This window comes from Nymphalis io, chromosome 15 (genome assembly GCF_905147045.1).
Source record: "Nymphalis io chromosome 15, ilAglIoxx1.1, whole genome shotgun sequence".
Taxonomy (NCBI): domain Eukaryota; kingdom Metazoa; phylum Arthropoda; class Insecta; order Lepidoptera; family Nymphalidae; genus Nymphalis; species Nymphalis io.
In genome coordinates, this window is record NC_065902.1 from 7,281,176 (window position 1) to 7,300,746 (window position 19,571).

Here is a 19,571-nt window from a genome sequence, read left to right on the forward strand (position 1 = left end):
GGTAAGGGGTAATTTTTAATTGCCGATATTTTGTCAGGGTTAGGTTTTATACCATCCTTGCTAATGACATGCCCAAGGTACGCCGTTTCTAGTTTTAGGAATTCTGATTTGTCCATCTGTATTTTAAAATTGGACTCACGTAATTTCTTAAATACTTTTTCTAGGTTAATTATGTGCTCCTGAAGGGATGTACTAAATACTATTATATCATCTAGGTACACTAGACAAATAGTATTCTGTAGCTCTCTCAACACATTGTCCATGACTCTCTGAAAAGTGGATGGACTATTTTTAAGGCCCATAGGCATGCGTAAAAATTCAAAATGGCCATGTTCAACATTAAAAGCTGTTTTAGGTATATCTTGGGGGTTCATTTCTACTTGATAGAAGCCACTAGCAAGGTCTAAGGTTGTGAAATATTGGCAATTACCTAATTTATCTAATACGTCGGCTATATTAGGAATGGGATACTTGTCGTCTATGGTCTTTTCATTGAGCTTTCGGAAGTCAACTACTATACGCCATTTAGCTTTCCCTGACGCGTCTGCTTTCTTAGCTACAACCCAAATTGGGGAGCTCCACGCTGAATTCGAAGGCCTAATGATTCCCTGTTCTAGCATCTTACCTATCTGTTCTTGTACTTCCTGTCTGTGGACATAGGGATACCGATAACTTTTTGTGTAAACCGGAACCTCATCAGTTGTTTTAATCGAGTGCTTTATTTTGTTGGTGAAAGTTAAAGGTTCTCCTTCTAAGTAGAAAACATCGGCATACTGCGCACAAAGCAGCTCTAAGTTCGTACGTTCTTCGATATTTAAGTGATCAGTGCGTAGACGCGAAATTACTTCCTTTATGCGATCTTGCTGTTTATTGGCAGGTGTACATTGTACGTTATACATTTCTGCAGAGATTGCTCGGTCCATAGAGAATATGACGTCGCTTCGACTTGGATTGGTTACTTCAACTATTCCCCTATTATTCGAAACGGTGGTTAAGCATTCGCCAATAATACAATTTGAAACGGTTTGTTCTTCTATAAATGCATGTCCGTCATGAATATTTATCGGAATCCTAAGTAATTTCGAAGTATTCGCTGGTATAATGTCCTCATACAAATTCGCGTTGCGGGAATCATATACCTTAATAGGATTTGAAGCGGTTTTAGTTTTTAGCAATTTTTTCTTATAATCTATTACAGCCTCCCACTTATCTAATAGGTCTGTACCAATAAGCCCATCGAAATAATCATGGAACTTATAAATGTAAAATGTCGTATTATCCGAATCATTAAATTCTTTAAAGCTAGGTAACGTAATTGAATAGTAATTTCTAGAGGTGGCGTGAATATTCTTAACTTCAAAAGGATCGTAATTTACTTGTAAGTTACTATAGTATCTTTCCACTACCTCGGGACACAGAAATGATTGATTTGCTGCTGTATCTATTAATAGTTTCATAGGAGGTGATGCGATTTGAATGTACGGAAGCTGACGTTGGGTTTGAAGATTAATTTCTATCTTAAGGTGTCGGACTTCCGGTCCTTCGAAAAATCCTACTCGTTTGTTTTAACACTATCGGCTTCCACTTGGGGTGTTTCTGTATAATTTTCTGAAGGTTCCTGTACGGAATATTCATACGGTTGCTGGTATTCTATGTACTCGCTAATATCGTAATAAGGATCGTAATAATCGGCATATTCATCGTATATAGAATTGTCAATGAAACTATTGTAATTTACTTCTTTAGATTTAAAGTAGTGCGTAGGGGGTGGGTTCCCGGATTTTGCCCAGTTATGTCCTGTAATTGCTGGTTGTGTAGGCGGCGATGGTCTTGTAACATAATGGCTTACTCCACTCATAGGACGTGGTTGGTTAACAGCTTGGTGGTTAAGACGTGAACCTATTTGAAAGTTATTTTGTTGAGGGTTATAATTTGGCGGTGACGATCTAAAAATTTGTTGCGTACGTGTTGGACCGAATTGGCGGGGTTGATACAGATTCTGTCTCCATTGCGGTGTAGATGGTGGAACGAAATGAGGGCGTGAAGGGCCAGGTATATTAAAGTTAAAAGGTTTAGGCGCGGGCATTGAAAACTGTTGGTTAGGCATTTTATAGGCACTTACAAAATGATTTGGTACGGACATAGAATTTATAGATTTTTTGTCAGGTAATCTTTGGTTCCGATTTTGTAGGTACATAGTATTCATCTCCTCATGTACGAATTCTAATGCCTTTTCGATGGTCTCAGGGCGCATGCAACGTATGCGCGATCCTAAGGGATCGTTCAAACCTCGCAAATACGCTTGAAGCGTTAATTTACGATAAAGATCTCGTTTAGCATTAATGGTGGTCTCAAGGGTATCATGCAGGTTTACATAGGTCATTATAGTACTGTATAGATTCTGGCAACGCTCATAATACTCCTGCGCGGTGCTAGAACCTTGCGATAAAATAGCTAAATCGTTATATAGAGCGGTCTCATCTCGTTGGTCCGTGAAGTTGTTCACTAAAGCAGTTCGAATGCCTTGCCAGTCGGATGGAATCCCATTAGAATTAATTAAGCGAGCAGCAGAGCCTGTTACTTTGTTAAGAATTCCGTTGAGAAGAGCACACCTACTTAATTCACTACTACTATCACTACAAAACTGTCCTACCAATTGGTCACATAATTTTAAAAATCTAGTAAGTACATTTGGGTTCCCGTCGAACTCGGGTACCAACCTTAAGGCTTTATAAATGGTGTCTAACTCAGACATTTCCGTTTGTTCTTCTATACTACTTAAACTAATATCTCTTCTATTATCTACGAAAGTTTGCCTACTACTAATAACTATCCTAGGTTCCTTCGATTTTCTTAAATGAAAAATCTTGGCAAATTTTATTAACAGGTTAGTTAGGCTAGGATTGAGCAACCACTAAAAAGAATCGAGTGTACTCACATGAACATGTTTCGGTCTCTCTGCGTTATCGATGTCTGGATACCTCTGGTGCAGCACTACTCGTAGATTCGGATGCTCTGGATGCAGCAGCTAGACAAGCTACGGCGGGGCTTCACACGATTACGGAAATCTTCTACGCGAAACGTTCCGCGAGCATCCTACCGACTGCGCCAATTACGTAGGGCTGCCGTTGAGGATGCAGAATGAAACCGAACGAATTTAACTTATACGTTTATTTAAGTAATTAAATTTAACAATTAATTATTTCTAATTTCTAATACGTGACAGTCTGTTCGATATTAGAACAAAAAGTGAAGATCTGTAGTCTGAATTACATATTTATAACGAAATCGGTGAATCACTGAATGGTCCCCACGGTATGGTAATTCTTGGTAGCACTCGATGTTCGGGAGGTCTTGCGAAACAAAGCAGCGACGCTGGCAACAGGTGGTAGCTTCAAGGAATGCATGATGTGATTATTTCTCACGGTATGGTATTTCTTGGTAGCGCTCGATGTTCGGGGAGGTCTTGCGATTATTTCTTAACAAGTATGCATATAGATGAATTTTTGTACTTGGAGTCCCAATATTAATAATTTATGCAATAAAATTAATAAATTTGTATTTTCCTTAAGAAGAATATCTAGAATTATTGACCAAAGGACAGCCTTATCGGCATATCGTGGCTACGTTGCATCCAATATTCGATATGGTATTATAATTTGGGGCAATAAATGAACAGAATATTTCTCATTAAAAAAAAAATGTTTTCGTGCAATATATAACAAAGATCCAATGCAACCCCTTATTTAAAAATCTCAAATTATTAACGTTGCCATGCATCTACGAAGCATGTTTCGTAAAGAAATTCAAAAACAATTGCTTTCAGAGTAATTAGAACTTTGTATCATTTAATACGCGATATCCAAATAAATTGTATATGCCACCGTGTAAAATAGCTCTCTGCTCAAAGAGTTGTGACCGTATGGTACTGAAAATTTATAATAAGTTGCCTTCTGTCATTAAGGATCTGCCTTATTTAAGATTTAAGAAAAAAATACATGACTGGTTGGTTGCCAAATGTTTTTACGCAGTACAAGAATTCCTGCAATAAATATTTGACATTTATTTATCTATCTTATAAATATTATTTAAATGAAAAAATATAATGTAATGAAATTTCTTGTAATTTAGTTAAAATATATGCATGTCATAAGTATAGTGACTAAACATGTATATTATTTTTAAAGCAAATAAATGGAATTGAATTGAATTGAATTGAACACCATCCAATGATCCATTCATTCAATATTTGATGGCATATTTTCATTCCAGTCACAACCCGGCAAGCAAACACCACGGACCGCTTACGCGCATTTTGAGTTCGGCCTCCCGGAGTGTATAAACAATGCACTGTTTTTGAATATCTTCTTGTAAATCAGTGATTTTTGAATTATTGTGGAGTATTTATGATGTGCTTATGAAAATTAACCTCTCATGTTTTACTATGATATTATGTTACCATAGAAGGTATGCTATATTTTTATTATCACATTAAATTTATAAACATTTTTACCTACAAGTTTTCTGTCAAGCATCTGCATTTAAATATAGAGCATGATATTTGTCCCCTAGCTTTCTAGTTAAGTCATATAAATACGAATATTTTTTATTAATAAATATATGCGACTCAAATTATACTATTAATCATCGTTCTTATTCGCGGTGTTCAGACAATAGGATAATATATTTATGAGTCCGCATTAAAAATCAACGTCAAATGTAAATTTACCAATAGCATTTTTTCTCTGTATAATAAATTCTGCTCAATTGTATTATATTGCAGCTGACATTGTTATGTCAGCTGCAATATAATTAGCACGTGTTTTATAGTTTTGAGCGATACACAGTTCACAGTATTAAGTTATACTCAGTCCAATTGGTTATACGCTTTTTGACATCTACCTAAGTTACGTCGAAGTTAACATTACAATGCGAATAAAAAAATGTAAATGCCTAATGTTAATAAAAACTTTTTATATACATTATATTTTTAGGATCTTAATGCAAATTATGATATATTCAAATTATAGTTTTATACATAGGCAAACCAGCTTACGAAAAACATTTTTCCACTCAAATATTAATAATCTATAAATTAAACAATCAATGGAGAAGTAGTCTTTAATGGCTTTAAATTGTGGATTTTGTTATTGAAGTAGGTCAAGTAGGTAGATCGTGACGGTAGCATGCGAAACTGATCCCATGGCGCTCCACGTTAAGACGGAAGGTACCGCTGGTTTTTTGATGGGTATTCGGGGCGCACACGTCGCTTTGGACTCCGGCGAGCCCCACATACCCCCCAGTGTTCCTGTGGGAGAAACGCCCACCGTTCCAGCTTTCAAAAAAAAAAGGTCAAGTAGGTAAGTGGTAATATGTTCACCACTGCCCAAAGACTACTATAATTGGCACTATAAGAAATATTACCTACCCCTTACATCGCCAATGCACCATTAACCTTGGGAACTAAGATAGTATGTCCCTTGCGCCTGTAATAAAACTGGCTCGCTTATGCTTCCAACAGGAACACAACAATACTACGTATCGATGTTTGACTGTAGAATATTTGATACGTGGTGCCAATGGTGGTACCAATGCGGGCTTGCAAAAACCCCCTCCACAGCCCTGCCACCAAGTAAACCTACCTTTGTAATATAAATTGAAAATTAAACGACCTAATAAATATTCACAAGTTCAATACAATATTTATTTATTCCTCGTCTTCCGATATGGAGCTTTCGTTTGATGACGAGTCCCAGCTTAAATTTATTAGTGTCGAAAGTCTTAATTTTGCCAATCCGATATTATTAATCATATTGTCATTTCCACTTGACTTAATGTTTTATTCCGATGTTTATTCATAAAATTTTATGCTCAAAAAACCAGTATTTCTTAATATTAATTAAGCTTCACATTTATATTTTATTTTATTTTTATTTATTTATTTTAAGGACCACTAGTAGCTACTACATGTTTTAATGACAAATGTAAAACAATTTAGTGAAAATAGCTAACATGTGAAGCTTTTTAAAGTAGCCACAACAATTACAATATTTGTTTTAAAAATACATTAACACATAATTATAGCAACATGAGTAGAAAGATTAAAAAAAAAAGTCCAAATTGGTACAAATTAAAGATCATAAAAAAATAAACATGCACTTAATAAAATTAAAATTAATAACACAAATAGTTTGAAATTGATATAGGTACAAATTAAAATTAAATAATTCATTAAATTCATGCAAAGTTTACGTTACAAAAAATTACTAAAAATATACTAATTAATACAAAATAAAATTAAGATAACATTATTTATTATTTATTTATTTATTTATTATTTATATGTATCTAAATGTGGCCAAGAAAGAAACAGCATTCCCTTAAATCTTTTAAGGTTGACTATAACCTTTTGTATGGTACAAATTTGTTCTATACAAGTGAAGTAAATTATAAAAGTGAAGTAAAGATTTAAGTAAATACAAATAAAAATTAAAAATAGTACAAACCGCGTATGTTTGACACACACACACTAACCGACTAAGTATAAATTTAACAATTAACCATGAACAAAATATATATATGCGGCAACGAAACGAAATATCTATCTAACCTATAAACTTTAACTTACAAAGTTATTTACAAACCAAAAACAAATACGCATGTATGTATGAGTATTTTCAAAAAACCAACTCAACTACCCGTTGTAATAATATGTCAAAACAATAAAAACTACTAAAAACTTTCTATGGTCTTGTCTCGGTATATTTTATAAGATTTATATTTTTTAAAAACGACTGCAAATAATGAAATTTTAGAACAAATTTGATTACCATACAAAAGATTGTAGTCAACCTTAAAAGACAGTCATATCTACGCATAGGCGAATTAATCGACATTTACCAGCATAAGCTGGCCCTTATTTAATATTATTGATGATATAAATTTGAGTTCAACATACTTTGGAAGAACAGTTATTTTATACCAATTTTATCGAATAAATGTTCGACGTGATTCTTTAAATTGACATAACTTTATTATTTATAAACAAATTGAGATAAAACAAACACTAAATTGTAAGTAAAGTTAGCCGCAATACATTAGTGAAAACCGCACTCAAATAACTTTCTTCAAAGCCATTTCTAATATTAGCGTGCCCAAACAGATAAACAGACAAAATTTCTTACAATCATTGGTTTGGTTTCTATTGCGTTGATAAAGGCCCCCGGTAATAGTTTTACCTTTATATCTTATATCAGTTACAGATTTATTATATGTATAGACTTTAAATAAACTTACTAAGTCAGCTGCATTATTGTAAGTAGCTCTTATTATAAACAAAACAAAAAAACAAATGCCTACCTATGTAATTTAAATACAGGTTACAATTTAATTTAATTACATTATATAAAGGTATAGTGCGTCTTTAACAAATCGCTAGGCAAAATCGCAAAACGGACACAACCATCAATGACGTCTGCCCTCACGCACTCACATTATCGTCGTCGTAACTTTTAAAATATTTGTCCAAATGATATGGTGTAAAAGACAAAGTTCAAATATCAGAAGTGATGAAAGAATTTGTTTTGATAAGAATCAATTTGTTAATACAAAATGTGGAAATAAATATTACATTTTATTGTATTTTCGATTCACTATTTCAGCTATAATGGCTTACACATAAAATATATAGATACATAAGATATATGCTGTCGCAGACTTTTGTAGAACTATTTAAGAAATACTTTTCCACCATACATCATATTCGTCTAACTTACGGATTTTGCAACGCTCGCCAGAATGTCTCGCAGATACGATATTTTTTCCGACACATGAAACTTATTTTTATATATTGGCCAATTTACTCAATAGCTTTATAAATTAAAACCTATATGTTATTCTGATGTAAGTTTCATTAAAATCCATTCAGTAGTTTTTGCGTGAAAGAGTAATAGCAAACATCCATACAAACTTTCGCATTTATAATATTAGTAGGATAGTATATAATTTCAATTGAGTCTTATCAAAATATACATTTTAATATACAATGATTCTCATAGCGCCGAACATTAGTACAGATATCAAGTATGATAATAAATTAAATGTCAAAACATCTCATCGACCATGTCTCCTAAAAAAAAAGCAAAAAGGTCAAATGTAACAATTTTATTGCTTGTACCACGTAAACGGTGAATTTTATTTGTACGAAACAGAAATTAAGGGTGCATGACCTTAATAACTCGAGATGGCCCAGCGGTAAGAACGCGTGAATCTTAACCGATGATCGTGGGTTCAAACCCGGGCAAGCACCACTGAATTATCATGTGCTTAATTTGTGATTATAATTCATCTCGTGCTTTACGGTGAAGGAAAACATCGTGAGGAAACCTGCATGTGTCTAATTTCACTGAAATTCTGCCACATGTGTATTCCACCAACCCGCATTGGAGCAGCGTGGTGGAATAAGCTCCAAACCTTCTCCTCAAAATGAGGAGAGGAGGCCTTTAGCCCAGCAGTGGGACATTCACGGGCTGTTTCGGTTTCGGACCCTTAATGCATGGCCTTAAATATATAACTATAGCCTATTTTAACAACAAGAGGAGCAAACGCAAATAAACAAATTGACACCGATATCATTGGTCACCGATATAAATTGAGGCGATAGCATTGGTCAGATCTTAAATAATCTATGATGTCACTATGGATTTGCGAAAAAATGGCGTTTTAAATGTTCGCGAAGTTGTAATCGGAACTTCGAAAGTTAAATTAATGTGGTTATAACTATTTAAGTGAAATAGTGTTGTATTATAAATAAAGGTAAATTAATCAATATTTGTTTATAGTGCGTAATACAGCCGAACAATTAGAAATTCGCATGCAATTTGTAAATCTTCGATTTGTTTACCTTTATTCCTACTTCGATTGGAATAGGTTATATATAGTACTATTGATAACTCTTCATGGTTTTCTGAGATAAAGTTACATATCATCGCTCTGTGACGACCGCACTGTCTTATAAATACTTAATTCAGCCTTCAATAGGCAGATGGTAAAAATTTAAATAAGTAAAAATAGTTTTAATGTATTCATTCTATCGATCTATCAGTAATACTATAGGATTTAACTCAAATGTTCAACATATACCTAGTTGTGGGAATTCCAATGACCATTAGACGTGCAAACTAAAATAGACCTTAAACACACAGTGTGAATTTCAGTTTCGATTAATCTGTTGAGTTGTTTTAAAGTGAATTTATATTGACATCTCGCGGAAGGTCAGTATAATTTTTTCTTATGTATATATGTTTCTGCATATTTTAATGATCGATTGTAAATAATAACGTTTAAAAATAGTAAGTTTCGTGTCGGTGCAGTCACTTTACTTTAAATTTCAAGTATAATGGGCCTGTTGTTATTGTTGTTGTTATTCATATCAGTGAGTTTTATAAAGTCTGTTATTTTTTATGTGTAAAATATGTACATTGTAAATGTACCTTTGTGCCGTCAGCACATCGCCTTTTCAGTTGTACTCCATATTTGGCATGAAGAAATCATAACAATTTATTATTAGATTATTATAATACATTAATCAATCAGTCAGTACAGGGTACTCAAACAATTGTGATGTGTCGTAAATAAATATATATCATTCCTTCGGTCTTTGAGTATTGGTTAGCCTCATACCTGGATCCGTCTCTCAATAATATACGCCTCAGTATCTCAATATAGCCTACACGCTAAAGTGGTGACCCCGACGTGACCCCTCTACACATAAGGGCGGTTTTTAATGTTCGATGAGTTCGTTCGACAGCACCATTTGACTGCGGGTTAGCTCGTGGTTCTTATTTTAGTTATGCCCATTCTCTTAGCCAACAATGCGAACAAGTGGGATTCCAATTGACGACCTTGATCCGTCGTAATACGCAATGGACATCCAAATCACATAAGGGCTGATGTGTAGAGACAATACGGACAATTGGGTCAACGAATTACCGTCAGTTTTATTAGGCTTAAGGGCAAGCTTACGCGATAACACTGGAATAACTGCAGCCGAGATGGTTTACGGTGAAGTCATACGTTTACCAGGCGATTTCTTTTCGCCGACAAAGCTGGAAATCACTGAAAATGAAACGTTTTTGCAAAACTTGCGCTATAGGATCAGACAAATTGCATCGCTACCGAAACGAGATTTAAGACAAAACGGTATATTTGTACATCCAGAATTAAGTGAGTGTACACACGTTTTTGTCCGATGTGATAGAGTTTCGAAGCCACTTACGTCACCCTATTCTGGGCCGTTTAAAGTTTTAAGCAAATCAGCGAAACATTTCAAGATAGTGATTAATGGTATCGAAAAAATAGTAAGCATCGATCGCCTTAAGCCGGCGTTTCTAATTACCAGCGAAGATAGCATTGATCGAATTCCAAATAAGGTAGAAGCTAATAAAAACAATAAGCCTATGACAACGAGATCTGGTCGTATATTTAGACCTGTTGTGAGATTTGCATACAGATAGATCGAAATAGTTAGTAATTTTTTTTAAATATAATTAATTGTAATTTATAAACATATTTTGATGTTATACACACATAAAAAAGGATCATATTATATACATTTTTTTTGCTTTTTTATAATTTCTTTGTTTAAAGATTTTTATTGTTTTTAGGTTTTTTTTGAGTACCTTGGTTGCATTTGTTTCTAGTTCATAGTGTTATATATAAATTTTTGTTGTAGGTATTGAATGTTTGTTACTGGTTTTTATTTATTTTAAGAAAATTGTTAATTTTTTTCTCAAAGGGGGATGTTATGTGCCGTCAGTACATCGCCTTTTCAGTTGTACTCCATATTTGGCATGAAGAAATCATAACAATTTATTATTAGATTATTATAATACATTAATCAATCAGTCAGTACAGGGTACTCAAACAATTGTGATGTGTCGTAAATAAATATATATCATTCCTTCGGTCTTTGAGTATTGGTTAGCCTCATACCTGGATCCGTCTCTCAATAATATACGCCTCAGTATCTCAAGATAGTCTACACGCTAAACCTTTATAAGGTGATTCAGTGTCTCGAAATTAATTGTATATGATGGTTAAATGGAATAGAAGCATTGTTATATTTTTTACCCTTTTTAACATAGTATTTTTTTGATTCTATAAATAAAACATTGTATTAGTATAAATAGAGGTCAGGAAGATTAAATCGCTCCACACGAATCACATGCATTTTTCTAAGCCTGCTATGTCGTATATCATCTCTTTATTTGTCCATGTTAAACAACGTATAAAAACACCCTGTCCGACCCGACAGGATAGGGTAGGCATAATAATAATGTCTTCCAAACCGATTTCGGCCACGGCGGCCAATCTCAAGAGAGATTAACCAACTGCGCAGGTATTATAGTGCACAAGTTTGTGCGCAAACACAGGTGCACTCTCTATTCCGTAACTCATAATCCCATGGGACCCTCTAACATAATCTAATCGAAAAATCGATTAGCGTGATTTTATGCAGACCGAACGCATCTGGTGCTAAAATTCTTAAACTATTAGTATTTTAAAAATGATTACATAAATAGAACCGACTCACGATACCTAATCACCACATCACGGGTTGGATTGGATTTTTTACACACTGTATATTTTGTATGTATGTTTAATATAAATGGCCAACAGATTACACATCTGCGATTTGCCGACGACATTGTCATCATGGCGGAGACTCTGCAGGATTTGGAAGAGATGCTAAACAGCCTGAGCGATTCTTTAAGACAAGTAGGTCTCGGGGTGAACATTGAAAAGATCAAAATTATGGCAAACCGTCATGTATCCCCGAGACCAGTGGTCGTGAATGGCTCTCCACTTGAAGTTGTGCAGGAATATATCTACCTGGGCCAAACTATACAACTTGGCCGGCACAACTTTGAAAAGGAGGCTAAAAGAAGAATACGTTTGGGCTGGGCGGCATTCGGGAGGTTACGTCATATTTTTGAATCGTCGATCCCACAGTTGCTTAAGACCAGGGTCTTCAATCAGTGCGTCCTACCTGTAATGACTTACGGTGCCGATACGTGGACACTTACCGTAGGACTGGTCCACAAATTTAGGGTCGCTCAGCGAGCAATGGAACGTGCGATACTTGGGGTTTCTCTGGCAGATAGAATCCGAAATGAGGACATTCGCCAGAGAACTAAAGTCACCGACATCGCGCTAAGAATTAGCTCGCTGAAGTGGAAGTGGGCTGGTCATGTCTCCAGGCGCATTGATGGCCGATGGAGCCGACACGTGTTGGAGTGGAGACCACGCTTAGGCAAACGTAGTGTAGGACGCCCTGTGACAAGATGGGCCGACGATTTAAAAAAGATGGCAGGTTCGGGATGGATGCGGACTGCCCAAGATCGGGATGGTTGGCGTTCTATGGGGGAGGCTTTCGTCCAGCAGTGGACGGCAAAAGGCTGAAAAAAAAAATATTTTGTATGTGTATCTATCACACAAATCTATGAAATAATTGGGGATTTTAATTTTATTTTCACCGCTGATGCTAAAGATGAACAGATTCCCAACGGAGGCGGACAAAAGTGAGGTTGTTTGTTGTTCACATTATCAGATACAGAAAAGGAAATAGGGTGTCTAACACCTGATCCCTTCAAACTCGGGGACCACACATTTGTTTAAATTAACTATTGTTGTCATGAAATTTATCGATTGTCTGATAAAATATTATCTCCTGAGTACTTCTACAGTAACAGTTTGCCTTTTCAAACAAGTCGTATGATTAATAGTCGGCGAGCATTTGCGGGCCACCATAGCTTTGGTCTGGTACGTAATGCTACCCTTGCCCGATGCCAATCAATACTTTAATGCTTATTTTAGTATTTCTACCACTACTACAACTTCTACTACTACACCTTAAATTCGTTCCTATTTTTATTAGCTGTAGTAAATACAAACATTGAAGTGTTATTAGTATTTAAAATTGTTTATTTGTTTCAGAAATTTGCCAAATAAATAAATAATGGATGAACAAAATGAAGGCAGCGGTAAGTACTGAAAAATAGTATGTTTTTAACCGTTAACCATCTGCAATTATTGTAGAATGTTGTTACATTCTTCCATATGCTTACTAATATTATAAATGCGAAAATAAATTTGCTTGTTTGTTACGCTTTCACGTCTTAACTACTCATGCCGATCGATTCGAACCGATCATCATGAAATTTTGATATATGTCTGACAAAATCATAAAACTGATGGTTAATATTTCTTACATTACCAATGTCTATGGGTGGTCTATGGGTGGTGATCATTTAACATCTGGTGGCATTTGCCCGTCCACCAACCTATAACATTAAAAAAAATCAAAATCATTATAAACGAAATTAAATTAAAATTTTCAATGTTTTTTTTAAGTAGGATTTTTTTTATTTATCTCCCATACCTTACAGAAAGATGACAACTGAAATCTGAAGTGATATTATTATTATTTTTCAGATATTATTCGGCAAATGGATACATATAACTTTAATGCGCCTATCAAAGTTACAATACTCTTTGATGAAGCAGAAACTAATGAATTTAATAAATCAGTTGAAAACAGCATGGACAATTGTTTTGAAAATCCTGCAACGCAAACATTTCCAACAAATAACTTAGAATTGCTATCAAAATGTATAGATGATCATTATTCCTCAAATGTCTGTTTTGATACAATGAACAATACATTTAACGTTGAGTGTGAAACTCATTACGAAACCGGAACCCTTACATCTAAAGTTATGAATCCACACATCAATAATGTCGCCACTAATAATGACATTAACCACAGAATACCTATTTGGTCAAACACATCATTTCCTATTGAAAGCATTGTACATAGTCAAGGAAATAATAACAATCACCAACATTCAAAACATTCAACAAGAATGGGTTTAGAAACACATAAAACAAATATATTGTATTTATTAGATAAAGTATCCTATAATTTGATAGAAATTTCAAAATGCTATTATACCGTTTCAAGGGATATATGCGACCATGCAAGATACCAAAGAGCTAAGGAATATTATAGATATTTTAAACATAAACTTTTCAATAATTCATACAATATACTCATCTTTTTTATGTTACCACTAGAAAATCATCCAATATTCATGGAGAAGTTTATAAACAGGACAATTGCACTTGCCTTTAGCAAGTCTTGGTACAACATTTCAAATGATTATTTAATCAAACTAATTAGAGAAATACTAGATTATACCAAGCTCCGAAAGCATATAGAATCTAATAGTAATTATCAAACATGGAGACGATCTTCCACTGCCACATATAAAAAAAATGAATCTTCAAAAACTACTTCCAAAAATGTAATAAATAGTAATATTAAAAATGAAGACAATGGTTTTATTCATCTTTTGTCGTGTGGTCCTAAGGATAGGGAAATAAGAATAAGTGTTAAGCCAAATATTCTTAACCGTACTCAACGTCATACAGTTACAAGCAATTGTATAACAAAAAGGCAAAAAACAGGCAACTCGTTTAATTCTGAACCACAGAGCACAAGAAACAAAGACAATATTTACCATGAAATAAGCAGTCGAACTGAAATTTCAACGCATTTGCCAAATAAAAACACTTCATTTGCACCTCATGAAACTCTGGCTTATAACAACTTACCTAACAATGAACGAGAAGTAATTGATCTAGACAATGACAATGTAAATCGTGATAATCACTTTGCAACATCAAGATCATCAGTGTCGAGAGACAGTGGCTTCATTAGTCCTATTAGCACCATAGAATATCCTGTAGATCAATTGGTAATTAATTGTATTTGCTAAAGCATGTTTGACTGGCTCCATATTAACAAAAACAAATTATTCAGCGTATCTAAAGAATCCTCACTTTTTAATCTTTATTTATAATTGATAGCTAACTACTGATAAATACCTAATTAATAGGAATTAATTTTTCAACCCCTTAATCTCTCTTCTCCGAATGTAATTCTACATAATTACAGCATATTTGTAAAACACATTAAAATTCTCACTTATGACCATTGATCCCATTGATATAACAGCGTGGGGTTGGTTACGTGAGGCAAAGTAAAAGTTCGGTTTCATACAACTGTTGTTTATTTGTTCGCTAACAATCGATAATCACAAAATAACAATTAACCACGCCGATTAAAGTGGTTAAAAACGCAGCAAGTTACAAGAAGATAAGACGATACAAGAAGACGACCTTTAGCCCCGGAGTTCCTTTCCCAAGTCCCCAGCACGAGAGCTTTCAAATCATTAACAACACATTATTCATTAACTGTCAAGTGGACACTCTGAATTCCTGTATCGACCTTACTCAAGCGTACTACTTGACGTTTCCGAGAACCACTTATAGACGGCGTTGTACTTAAATTATAGCGTCTTAAATTATAGCGTCTTATCTTTGATTCTGCGACAGATATATAAAAAAACCTACATACACAGAATCAAACAAAAGTAACACTCGAAACTGTCACTAAACACTCGGCAAGTCGGCAATTCTATATAAGTAGCTATAGTTATACAATAAACATTTTTTTTGCAATTTTAACCTTATGCGGATTGCTTACAATTGTTTTCACAAGGCAGTGTGCAAAAAGCAATAGAATTTTACAACCGAAATTAGCCGGTAGGACAAGGCATGGAGTGGAGACGAATATTATTTATACTGTTTATTTTTATACATTGAATTGGTTTTTAAGATTTTGTTAAATTGTGTTCTAAACACGTATTTATACTTTTATCTCAGCGTAACTATGTACTGGTAAAATTATTTATTTAATTATTTGGTTCAAAAAGTATTAGGAGAACATTTTATCGAAACTAAGTATGTACCTATTTAGTTTTAGGTGATTGGGTAGCGAGCTACCAGCCCGGGAAACTCGATTTTTTCAAGTTTCAGGGTGTATCTACTACGGATCACTCTTAAAACTTTAAAAATATAATTATTTTTTAAGCTGACATGGCAACAGCAGGAATTTTCATTAATTTACTTGTAATAAATTTAGTTTATTGTAGACTTCTCTTTTTGAATTCGATTTTAGGTTTTCTATTGTTTTCTCTGCAATTTTGAGACAAATTAAATCAAAATCACATATTGCGTAGTATATTAAGTCATAAAAACAACAAAACAAATCAATAAAAACTTTTACCTACCGATAATACGATATCCCATCCTTTTTTAACGTTCTTGACGTAATATTTTTACAATTTCTCAACGAACACTTCGGCATTTTTAACGAGCATGCAGTACGCGGGCGAAGCGAGACTATTCGAAATGAGCGCACAATCCAAAATTGTGCGCTCATTTTATGCGGACGTTTTTGAGACGCTGTGTTTATTTTGTTTTTTTTTTTTTATATATCAATGATTGATCCTTTTGAAAAAGTGTATTTATTTATTTTAGGGTAATTCAAGGAACGACGTCGATCTTTTTACAACTTCCTCATCGGTATATACAACATCAATGAATCGTGAGGGCCTCATACTACCAGGCGCCTGCAAAGTATGCGGCTTAGTCACGACTAAGATGTGCTTAGGATGTTACCGAGAATATTATTGTAGCTTACAGTGTCAGGTAATTTGTATTCGAGAATATACGGCAGGAGTGATTGTCTTTTACAATTGTCCCACTCACCCCTAACTCATTTTACGACTAATTGCAATGAACGCAATGCATCACAAAGCAAACATCGTTAGTGTATCAGCTGCCTTGTTGGTCAAATAGCTAACTGATAAGGCCCGAGATGTCAAAAGCCGTCAAAAATTAAGTGGATTTTTGAGTCGAGAAATCCCCGAAGTCAGATGCAGGTAGTGTTTAGTCTCATGGTGTCCTGCTCAAATCTTAAGATACATAATTGTAATGTAAGCTATGTAATAATGTACAATGCGTACGGCTGCGACTATCCTAACTGCCTTGAATCTATAATAAATCAGTGCGTTTACAGTTATCAACCGTTTCACTTGTCCCATACATACTAATTATAAATAAAATTAATAAAATGTGTAACTAATAAATGCTTTTTGTTTCAGAAGAAAGATTGGAACTTTCACAAGCTGATGTGTCGAAAGTAGTTATGTTTTCATGGATATTTAGTAATTAAAACATATAAATAAAATTCGATTCCTGAAATTTATTGGATATTTTATTACCATCGCATATTTCAACATAATAAATGAATATTTGAGATATCTAAAGCTTTAATGTGAAAGTATTTAATTCGTTTGTGCACCTTTTTCTCATACGTTATAAAACCCTTACAGTTTACATTTACTAAAAATAAGGTTTTAGCGCTAATCACGGCACAGTAATCGAACAGCTACCACGATTTTGATGATATCAGCAAAGTGATTTCAAGAACTCATACATAGGGTATAATGTTTTCCGTGACCATTATTCTGTTAGATAACAAACTCTTTTCCTTTTATTCTGCACACATGCTTAATGCCTCATTCCATATTGTATTCACACATGTCTAATTAATATGATATTTAAACCTTAACAAATGTTAAGTTAGTTGTAAACTATTTGTGTACCAGATATGTTATATTAAATTAAAAAAAAATTAATTGTTCGAGTAGTCTCACATTTAAGCCGTTTACCACAATTTATATTAGCGAAAATTCAATTCTCATGTCACGGCAACCTTAAATATGTTGTATTTCTTAAATCAGTCGCCATCACTCCGTTGAGATGAGAGGACTACGAAGAAAAATGTTACTGCTGCTATTGATAATCAATACAATATGCCTGTCGTAATTTGGCAAAATCAGGATCAAAATAAATTTGATCACGAATACGTGATCCCCATAGTCTTTAGGTGCTCTAATTCTATCGAGCCAACGAGAAAAATGTATAATCTGGTTCATATGTTCAACCTATCAGTCGGGAAAACTTGATGAGTTTATTATAAAGTTATATATAATATCAAATATAATTAAATTTATATACATATATCGCGCCTGAAAGACAACAAATACAAACTTAATAGTTTATTATCATAAATAGTGTGCCCAGAACTTTGGACTAACACGCATTGTGACATTCCCAATGCGCCACTAACCTTGGAAACTAAAACTTCCTTCCTTTGCTTCCTTTGTGTCTGTAGTTACACTGGCTCACTCACCCTTAAAACCTATAGTGTGTGATAGTGATAGTAATAAATCCGAACACGAAAATTTTTGATTATATGATTATTAATTATTAAAAGCAGCAATAACATTTTTCTTCGTAGTCCTCTCATCTCAACGGAGTGATGGCGACTGATTTAAGAAATACAACATATTTAAGGTTGCCGTGACATGAGAATTGAACTTTCGCTAATATAAATTGTGGTAAACGGCTTAAATGTGAGACTACTGGAACAATTAATTTTTTTTTATTTAATATAACATATCTGGTACACAAGTAGTTTACAACTAACTTGACATTTGTTAAGGTTTAAATATCATATTAATTAGACATGTGTGAATACAATATGGAATATATAGCAGCAAGGTAGATACGGATATCTACATAATACAAAATTTATAGGAGAGCACATTAAGTAAAAAATAGTTACCATTTCGACATTTATGTATCAATTAACTTGATATTTTCCATGATGTTTTAAAATCCCATTTTTTATTTATTGTATAACGGGTTTTATCGCTATTTCATTGTTTTTCTGAAATAATGTAGATGTATTTTTATACTTTGTAAAAGCCTCAACGTAAAAGAAGACATCTGCCTGATATCCGTTTATTCGTTGTAATAAAAATAGAGCTCGTTCTAATTAAAATATTTAATAAATTAAGGTAACGACCTCCAGAACTATTTTTTAAGGATATTTAAAGAAATCTAAGCGACACAAAAATAGTATTTAACATTTTTAGACTAACATTTTGTAGATATCTTCATTTACTTTGCATATAACGTTTCACATAGCTTCATCTACGTCTCTCAGTTAAGCTTACTTAATTTCCTAAACCACACAAATGTTTTGTTTTAATAATAATGCATATGCAATAATACTGTTTTACTTATTATGTATTTATAATAATTATATATTTTAGTTTATGGACAAAAAAATCAAAACTATTTTTAAGTTAATTATACTTTAGATTAATTATCAAAGAAAATAACTTTTTTATTAATTAATATAAATAAAATATAATGCTAACATACAGATAAAAAAAATTAATATAACTCTTTCTTAAAAGTATAATCACCCTTGAAATTTACAGAATATCAGGCTATTTTTAATCACTCAGTTAAGTGTTTTATTGGTAACGAGCTGTGCCCGCGGTTCTACCCGTGTATAACTTAAAGATATCACGAAAAGCGTACTTTTCAGTAATAACAACATTTTTAGGTTTAATCTCGTGGGATATTCCTATTTATTGGTTTTCACCTCATCCAGATCTTGATAGGGCAACATACAATTAGCCATAAGAAAAACTGAATTCCCTTAAATCTATTCCGACATATTTTAATGTCTGTCTCTGTGCTTTATTATTATGACTGCAAACGATACCTTCATAAGAAATTGT

The 19,571-nt window shown here is 33.6% G+C and overlaps 1 protein-coding gene across 1 annotated transcript; it reads left to right on the plus strand.

The window, feature by feature from the left end:
- Positions 1 to 4,284: 4,284 nt before the first annotated feature.
- On the plus strand, positions 4,285 to 17,176 carry LOC126773737 (putative uncharacterized protein DDB_G0282133). Its single transcript, XM_050494844.1, has 5 exons — positions 4,285 to 4,467; positions 12,997 to 13,043; positions 13,495 to 14,819; positions 16,447 to 16,617; positions 17,073 to 17,176. The coding sequence occupies exons 2-5, from the start codon at positions 13,019 to 13,021 to the stop codon at positions 17,112 to 17,114; spliced, it is 1,563 nt and encodes a 520-aa protein (XP_050350801.1). The 5' UTR covers positions 4,285 to 4,467; positions 12,997 to 13,018; the 3' UTR covers positions 17,115 to 17,176.
- Positions 17,177 to 19,571: the final 2,395 nt, after the last annotated feature.